Genomic DNA, 9267 nt, shown 5'->3' with positions numbered 1-9267 from the left:
TTAGTCACCAGTTAAAGTATCCTAGGGTAAAGATTTTTTGGGATAAGTTAAATTACATTTGTATACATTTATTACTTCTGCATAAGTAATTGAACGTATACAAATTGTATTTTATTTATCTCTGATCCCTTAATGACCAGTCAGCTAGTCACAGAGGTGTGCTGGCGAGCACGTCTGTCAACTGTCTTCAAATAATTTGTCAGAATTCTCCTCTTTAGTCTATGTACACAGACTAATCTTTACCTCATTCACATCTCCCCTTATTTTATTCCATTGTGAAACTGCATCCCATGTCTGCACACTGCTTCCTCTGTCTGTGTGTTCGTGCGTGTGCGACTTCCTCTTACAGACAATCTGACCCATAGTGCTATGAAAACATGAAGTTGTGAAATGGTGAATGGTTTAAAGCCAAAGGTTAACCATGTTTACTGACAGGGATATGAATTACTATGAATTACTCTCCTCCTGTTCTCTCTCTGCCTCCTCAGCGCTGTCCCTGATAAAGGGCTCCCTCTAGTGGCCACAATGGGGGCCTGAGAGGGGTGGCATGGAGAGAGAGAGTGAGTCATGATTCACGCCTTCAAACTTAACTCTGGATCTTGAAGCCAGTTCCACTGCATTTTTTAATTGTTCCCCTCTAATCAGCGACTGATGTCTTCCAGGCATGGCTTTGGTTGTGTTTGTTCTGGGGAGGGTTACCGTGGCCACAGGAATCTCTTCCCAAACATGGAAAATGTATTTCGAATCAGCTCGTACAAGAAACAAGACTTCATGCAAACACACACACTTCATCTATGTTTAATTTGAAAGATGCTCTGACGTACAGAGAAGAAGGAGAAGAGTATATGTGACCCGTTCCAGAAAGCAAGGCATATGTTCCACGTCACTACTTCACAGGAGAGGCATTTGAACGTACATTTCCTTTTATCAAAATGCATTTTTTGGTAGAAATGCCTTCTGGAACATGTGAACTTCCATGTGCCTTAATAACAGACGTGTATGCCATGTAAATATGAATACAATTGTTAAATTACGAGCCTAGTTGGTTTAGCCACAGAAAAAAAACAGCAACCTCCTATCCATGATTGGCTGAGATAATGAGTGGGCTGGACATGCCGAGAGAGGCGTTCGGATTGGTTTGCCATATAGCTCGCTTCTGTCTATTTGAGTTGGTCAGTATGTGTAGGTAATCCTGTCTAACATGGCTTTTTTTATGTATCACGTAGTATAGGTATTCCCAAACTGGGGTACGCGCAATGCCGTCAGGGGTTTGCCAAATAAAAATTAAATTCACTTTTTTTAAATGTAAAAAAAAAATAATCTCATCACATTTTCAAACAGTACATTTATAATGTCAGATGGGGCTATACATTTGGGTGAGTTTTATTCCCGCGCCTAAATTGCCTTGTTTCACTGCCAAAAATAAAATTAAGCCATCTAGGTGTTCAGCGTAATAACAACACAATGTCAAATACAGGTAGCCTAGTCAAATAATTAACATCCAATCACATTAACCGTTACTCTATCGCGGGAATTCCACTGACGGTCCATAAGTAGCCAAACGTAGCTGCTGCCATTTTTGGTATCTGTACTGATGGTGCAAAAGCCATGACAGGGAGACATAGTGGAGTGGTAACGCGCGTGCAAGCAGTTGCTCCCGACGCCACTTGGGTACACTGCAGTATCCACCGAGATACTCAGCAGCGCTCAGAGTATCCTGCCTTGGCAAATCTTGCTGTTAAGACACTGATGCCCTTTGCAAACACGTACCTACACTACCGTTCAAAAGTTTGGGGTCACTTAGAAATGCCCTTGTTTTCCATGAAAACATACATGAAATGAGTTGCAAAATGAATATGAAATATAGTCGAGATGTTGTCCTTCAAACTTGACTTTCGTCAAAGAATCGTCCATTTGCAGCAATTAAAGCCTTGCAGACATTGGCATTCAAATTGTCAGTTTGTTGAGGTAATCTGAAGAGATTTCACCCCATGCTTTCTGAAGCACCTCCTACATGTTGGATTGGCTTGATGGGCTCTTCTTACGTACCATAAGGTCAAGCTGCTCCCACAACAGCTCAATCGTGAAAATCTCCTCTTTCTATTCTGGTTAGAGACAGTTTGCGCTGTTCTGTGAAGGGAGTAGCACACCGCGTTGTACGAGATCTTCAGTTTCTTGGCAATATCTCACATGGAATAGCCTTAATTTCTCAGAACAAGAATAGACTGATGAGTTGCAGAAGAAATGTCTTTGTTTCTGGCCATTTTGAGCCTGTAATCGAGCCCACAAATGCTAACGCTCCAGATACTCAACTTGTCTAAAGAAGGCCAGTTTTATTGCTTCTTTAATGAGCACAACAGTTTTCAGCTGTGCTAACATAATTGCAAAAGGGTTTTCTAATGACCAATTAGCCTTTTAAACTGATAGACTTGGATTAGCTAACACAACGTGCCATTGGAACACAGGAGTGATGGTTGCTGATAATGGGCCTCCGTAGATATTCAATAAAAAATCTGCCGTTTCCAGCTACAATAGTCATTTACAACATTAACAATGTCTACACTGTATTTCTGATCAATTTAATGGACAATAGTTTTTATTTTCTTTCAAAAACAAGGACATTTCTAAGGTGACCCTAAACTTTTGAACAGTACTGTATGTGATTGTGGATTCTCGGCCCTCACTAGCATGAAAACTAAATACAGGCTAGCTCACTAATGTTATGTGTATGATCTTATTATTCGTATCTCAGAGCCATTTGCTTTGCTAGTTATAGCCTAATGTTAGCTAGCTAACATTGAACCTGGTTGGTTAGCTACCTGCAGATTAATGCTGGGTAGTAACATCATGAGTTGGGATTATGGCTCATTTTTTAGTTATCTAACTAGCTACATGTCTTAACAAAAGACTCCACTACGCAAGTATCCATTTCAATAGAAATTCACTGCGACAATCGTTGATAGACGTAGCTGGTAAATTCGCTCTGGCTATCTACTCCGAGTGTGCCAGAGCGCAGAATAACTGACACATTTACGAATGCTCAACACCCGTTGAATATAGCTGGTGTCAGTAAACGTTGTCAAAAAAAGTGTAAATTGTTGCAGAGTTGCAGTCACCAAAGCTCTGGGTAACATAAAAGCAGCCTAACCAGCTCTGCAAGGGCGAGGAAATGGTCAGTGAGCTGTTCTCTCATTTGTGTCTGGAAGTAGCTAGCCAACGTTAGCTTGGGTGCTTGACTGTTGTCGTCGTTGTTGTTAGGACAGAACGCTCGGCTAAAGCTTAAGAGTGTGTGAATGATGCAGCTCTCCAGTAGGTACCAAAACATTCAAAGGCCATTTTCTCAAAAGTGAGGTTAAGTTAATCAACTTTCAAAGCAGAATTACTTTCCCATTGTTCCTCAAATGCAGTGTATGAAATACAATTTTGTAGCTCTGTGTCTCTGCTTTTATCCAATGTAAAAAACACAATTTCAAATTATGCAACATAAGACCGAATCAAGGCGGTCGGTCACATATGTTTGTGTTCGTCCTTTAATTTTGTTTACCAGCACAATAGCTAAGGAAAGAACATCCAAGAGTCCAATTTCTTTCCAAAATAACCCTTTACTGGAAGCAGCTATTGTATGTCAACTGGATAAAGTTATACAACTCCCTCTATGGAGTCAGACAGACAAACAGAAAGACTTAACTTCAATGTTTATTTATTGCATCGCAATTGACAATATTATGAAGAGTATTTTTGGGGGGTTAAAGTATGTGCCTTTATTTAAATATTATGAGAGGTGTACTTTTCAATCACAAATTATTTTCCCTGAAAACAACTTGAGACTATCAGTTGTGAGTGTTCAGACTTTTGGTCTGAACTTGTAGTCTGAATGGTATGCATGGTTTTCATACATGATTAAGAAACTGTATTATATGATCAATGGGTAAATCTAGCTGCTTATCCACCCTCTCATATTGTGCATTTATGACACAAAGAAGCTTAAGCTTAACGATGGCTGATACCCTCCTTGGTCCTGCTTAGAATGCAGTGTGTGTCTGTGTTTATATCCTCAGATTGCGTGGGTTGACCACCTTGCCAATAAAGAGCAGTGCCCCCGAGGCCTCATCCCTCACCAGGAACAGGAAGGGATGGTCCACGCAGTACGAAAGGGGTGTGGAGGCGGGGTGGGAGCTGGCATACTGGGTGCCCTCTGGGGCCATCTCCATGACGACCTTATGATTGAGGCTGCTGAGTTTTGCCACCTGAGACGTGATCTTGGTCAGGTCCGTGTCTGCCAGAAATTCGTCGAGACCTGGAGAGATGGAGAAAGAGGATATGAGAGATGTGAAGGCAGAAGAGCAAAATGAAGACCGAGAGGGAGTGAGAGGAAGAGAGGAGGGAGGAGAAGAAACTCACCCAGGTCAGTGAGCAGTGGCAGGAGGTCAGTAGAGTAGCTGAATTTTAGGACAGGCAGTGTGAGGGCCGTCTGCACGGGGTGAAGGGTCATGGAGAGGTCCTGAACAAACTCAGCTGTCAGGCTCTCCTCCACCAAGGTCATGTTCTGAGTGACATCATCAGGAAGGAACACAAACATGCTGACATCATCCTGCATCTGGATCTGAGCAATCTGGAGAGAAAGGGAGAGGGAGTGTGGGGGGTCATCAATAAATGTTTTCCCTGAGGCAAACTTGATAACTGGCTAGTTAAGAAAGTAATGACCACTGGAAAAAGCATAACTGCTGAATATACTGCATCTGTACTCACTGTACAGCCCAGGTCTGGGTCTACACCCATCTTCACTGGGTAATTGTCCTGCTGCATCATGGAAATGCGGGCAGGAGCCTCTCCAACAAGCTGGAAGTCCTCCATCACTCCACTCTTGCTGAACCGAGTCATCCACTTCACTACACACACACAAACAGCATCCCATAAACGACTGCACACTTTGGAGAGAAAGGTAGAGAATTGGACTGCAGACAGACTGTCCTTACCTTTGAAGTAGGCTGCGCCAAGAGGAACCACACCAGAGTTCCGTCCCAGGGCCTTGGACATGAAGCGGTCGACCTTGCCGCCCGTCTGCTGTTTGACCCAATCATTGATCTCATTCACATCTTTAGCCCCGCCCATCAGAGTCTTGGGCCGCACCCCATACTGCTTCTCCACCACGCCAAAGTATTCCTGCTTCAGACGCAATCCTAGAGAGATACACACAGGTCAACAAACATACACAATCAAAACACACACAGACTGATCAAAATGATCTGAGACACATGCATGCTTACACACACACACACTCACTGCGGGCCAGGTAGACACGTGCAGCGATGCTGAGGCCTTTGCCAGGTGCTCTGAGTGATGCAAGTAGGTCTCGGAGTGTGTCATGGAGCTGAGGGTCCTGCAGGGTGTGATACCTCAGAGCTCTGTATAACCACCTCTCTGAACGATCCGGAGACGCTCCTGAGAGAGAGAGATCAATATGTAATTACAAATTTGCCAATTAAATACCAGATAAATAGCAGACAGTGATATAAAGTATAACAGTGCTGAGGCTTACTAACCCATGGATAGCTGAGTGAGCACTGCAGAGATGCTGATGGGGGCCAGGAACACGTTAGTCTTTGGGTTGCGACCCGCCAAGGCCCGGAACAGGTTGTAGCCGAAGTCAGAGGTGGCAGCGGCCATCTTTGCTCTGGGCGTGGTAAAGAGCTCCACAGCTTCCTCTTCCCCTCCCGCCTCCTCTGTCTCCAACTGCATGGGATTGGTCAATTGAAAGACACAGGAAGAGAGAGAGGAGGGTTATTGATATGGCTTGTTCATGGAGAATGAGAAAAATAAGGAGATAGAGAAGTGATGTGACAAAGAGTGATGCTGTTCGGAATTGGCAAGCCAGAATGAAAATGGAGGGACGTAGAGATGGAAAGACTGTGGTGAATCTACTAGAGGAAGATGTGAGATGAAGTGTAGAATAGGAAAGCCAAAGGGACGGAGTGAATAAAAGACCTGAGAGCATAAGAAAGAATTGAGAGTGAAAACAGCTATGTGGAGTGGTCTCACCAACTGAGCATAAGAGAGGGAGAGGAGGAACCCCAAACACAGCAACAGGGTCGTCCGCATCATCCTGCAACACAAACTCAATTACACACACATTATTATTCAAACATACACTCTCTCCATTGAGAATGCTTTTTAGTCCAGGGCCTAGGCTTAATCTGTGTCAGGGAAACTGGCCCATAGTGTGTGAGTCAGATTTTTTGGACTGTGAGTGGCTGCAGGGCTCCTGTGGGAGAATGTAGTTTTAACTTGTGATAAATCCTGTCAGCATCTCTTCTTTTCCCTCTTCTTTTCTTGCTGTCAGCATCTCTTCTTTTCCCTCTTCTTTCCTTGCTCTCACTAGGCGGTGATGTTTACATGTTTGTGTGTTCAAACTGAGCTCCGTTTCTTCCTCTTACTGAGCAGAGACTGAAACCATGCCCAAACAGTCTGTGCGTGCAGTCATGCGAAAATGTATTTTGTCCCCCTACACCAAACGTGATCACGACACACAGGTTGAAATATCAAAACAAACTCTGAACCAATTATATTAATTTGGGGACAGGTCGAAAAGCATTAAACATTTATGGCAATTTAGCTAGCTAGCTTGCAGTTGCTAGCTAATTTGTCCTGGGTTGTTATTTTACCTGAAATGCACAAGGTTCACTACTCCGACAATTAATCTTCACAGAAAACGGTCAACCGAATCGTTTCTAGTCAACTCTCCTCCTTCCAGGCTTTTTCTTCTTTGAACTTTATATGGCATCTAATTACCACAACTGACCATCTGACCTCAGTTCATCTTTCAATCACCCACGTGGGTATAACCAATGAGGAGATGGCATGTGGGTATATGCTTCTAAAAGACAATGAGGAAATGGGAGGCAGGACTTGCACGAGCGTCTGCGTTGGCCAGCGCCAAAATAGAAGTTGCTTCTATTTGTGACGCCGAACGCAATGTTCGGCGTCACAAATAGAAGCAACTTCTATTTTGGCGCTGGCCAACGCAGACGCTCGTTGGTGCGTGCGAGCATTGTGGGTGCAATGATCGAATAACATGTGTGTGTACATTTATTTTGCAATGCTTGCGCACGTGACGGGTCCGGTTTGGGTAGCGTGTAAACCATGTAATATATCCCAAACTTCTGGCTCTCCACACACACAGTGTAGCTAACGCACAACACAAGCAGAGGCAGACTGTTCACACCGGTTTACTAGCTAGTCACACTAACACAGCTAGTAATGTTAATGAGCTTTGTGGGTTGAATAGGGTCATACAGAGTCCAGAGAGGTGAGCAGACTCATTGACACAGACAGAGAAGTGACAAAGTGAAAGGTGACAGGAGATTATGGAGAGTTTGAGGAGGATGATTTTTCAGACCACACACAAACACAGAATAGTAGTATAACTCTGCCAGTTCTCATTCCCAACACCCCCGCTCATTCTTTCCTTCTCCCTCTCACGTTCTCTTTTACCCACACACACATACTCTCTTGTTCCCCCAGCACATCTGGTTGTCATTGAGCTTCTCCTGGCTTCCCTGATGAAAAGAAACATCCATCACTGAACCTCAGACCACACACACTTCTCTCAATTCCTTTCTTCTTCTACGCCCCCTCTCTGCAGGCCTGATGGTTAACCCAGGCACTTCATCTCTTTCCCACCCAAAGAAGCCAGCCAAACCCACAGAGAGACCACCTCTCTGTACTGAGGCTGCCCTCTACCACACAACCATACACAATCAAGCATGGTAAATTACCACAATGTTTGGCTAATGATACTATAGGTCATCTTTTTTTTTCTTTTTTGGGGGGGTGGCACAAAAAGTTGTTTGGACACCAAACCACTGCTCTCCTACACACTCACACATCTATTGACTCCCATACTTTCAGGCCACGAACAATTAATCTCCTGCCATGAGAATGTCTATCCTGCAGGTCCTGAGGTACGGACCACTATGTGCACAGTGTTCTTCAATTGCTCTATCACCTTGCATATGGAGTCTAGACATGTCTTTAGTATTTTCTCTATTAGATAGGTTTGCAGTTGATTCAAACCATCTTGAGTGTTTACTGTGATATAGAACTGACTAAAAACAGGGACAATTCAATAAGTTGTTTGGGCTCTGGAAAAGGTTAGTCTTGGCGTGTTTCCCTTGGCGCCCTGCTCAGCAGCTTGTATGGAAATTCTGTTACCAGTGAAAAGTAGCCTACTGGAAAAGAAAAGGGACCAGTGGACCAAATTCACCATAACATTGTGCACTTAAGTCAAAAGCATGGATTATTCACTCCTGATATGGAGATTTATCATAAAAGGAAGGCTTCAAAACACCATAACACTACAAAGCCTGATTAAAAAGCTTTACAAAAAAACAAGTCCTGCTTACTAAAGTGTTACTAGGTCTACTCCGTTCTGTAAATGTTGCACAGGAGGTTCTGACTGGAGAAAAGAAAATACCGTTAAGGTTTAGTGCCCGAGTCTTTCATTCCGTGCAATCGAACTTGATAAAACATCCCATATGATGCGTAAACGCGACTAACCTTTCAGCGCGAATATGGGCCACGTCGCCCGCCCGTGTGTCTTCAGCAGCCGTCTCTCGCGTAGAGTGCTGAATATAGCGGGGCGACGCACACAGCGGTGTATGAGAGCCGTGGAGCCAACTTTCCCCCTCCCTGCTCTGACGTAGCAGAGGATGTAGCCGGTTGGGTTTAGCAAGAAGCCGGATGGCTGCTTTGAGCGAAAGGCACATTCATGGTCCCTTCTCTCCTTCACTGCCCTAACATAACAGTATGTCAAATTTCACGCGCAATCAATTGACCTAAAACGTGAATTATTTTTTTGAATCGCAAGAATGTGCTGGAGAAGAGTTAATTCTGCAATATTTAACTTTTTGGGCGACCCAATCAAAATCAGACCTTAGTTATAGATCTGTCACTCATTGAAAGCAAGTCTAAAATACGGGAGATGCATTTTATTTCTATGCTTCTAGTTCTTGTCTTTTACTTTTGTACACCAGCGCCAAACAGCTGATATCAGTATTTTTGGTTCTAGAAAATATATTTCACTGGTTTAGATGGTACAATGATTATCTGCACTATACTTGCTTGTTTTGTCAAACTGAAATTAAGCAAACTACTAGAATTTTAGCAACCAGGAAATAGCGATTCCTGATTATTTAAATAAGTTGGGGTATAAGGCCTAGCATAAGCCCATTTAAAATAAAATAATCAGTTCTTATACCAAAACTCCAG

At 43.5% G+C, this 9267-nt stretch overlaps 1 protein-coding gene across 4 annotated transcripts; it reads right to left on the bottom strand.

The window, feature by feature from the left end:
• Positions 1-3683: 3683 nt before the first annotated feature.
• On the bottom strand, positions 3684-8796 carry LOC110537421 (pigment epithelium-derived factor). Of its 4 annotated transcripts, none has more exons than XM_090192240.1 (9): positions 8557-8698; positions 8403-8455; positions 6040-6103; positions 5544-5733; positions 5284-5442; positions 4977-5180; positions 4750-4889; positions 4402-4612; positions 3684-4297 (listed from the first exon to the last, which is right to left on the bottom strand). In XM_090192240.1, the coding sequence occupies exons 3-9, from the start codon at positions 6100-6102 to the stop codon at positions 4047-4049; spliced, it is 1218 nt and encodes a 405-aa protein (XP_090048366.1). In that variant the 5' UTR covers position 6103; positions 8403-8455; positions 8557-8698; the 3' UTR covers positions 3684-4046. The 4 variants fall into 4 exon arrangements, with proteins under 4 accessions (XP_090048366.1, XP_090048367.1, XP_021479123.3 ...); XM_090192241.1 differs by having other exon boundaries at positions 6040-6115; positions 8557-8628; XM_021623448.3 differs by lacking the exon at positions 8403-8455 and having other exon boundaries at positions 8557-8796.
• Between the last annotated feature and the right edge of the window lie 471 nt (positions 8797-9267).

This window comes from Oncorhynchus mykiss, chromosome 12 (assembly GCF_057628025.1).
Source record: "Oncorhynchus mykiss isolate SJ-2025 chromosome 12, ASM5762802v1, whole genome shotgun sequence".
Taxonomy (NCBI): Eukaryota; Metazoa; Chordata; class Actinopteri; order Salmoniformes; family Salmonidae; genus Oncorhynchus; species Oncorhynchus mykiss.
This window is presented reverse-complemented; position numbering and strand designations above follow the sequence as displayed.

Coding starts and splice junctions, on each gene's coding strand:
- LOC110537421 (XM_021623448.3), bottom strand. CDS start 8,765: ATGTGCCTTTCGCTCAAAGCAGCCATCCGGCTTCTTGCTAAACCCAAC. Junction 4,890..4,976: donor TGGCGCAGCCTACTTCAAAG/GTAAGGACAGTC, acceptor GTGTGTGTGTAG/TGAAGTGGATGACTCGGTTC. Junction 4,298..4,401: donor GCCACTGCTCACTGACCTGG/GTGAGTTTCTTC, acceptor CCATCTCTCCAG/GTCTCGACGAATTTCTGGCA.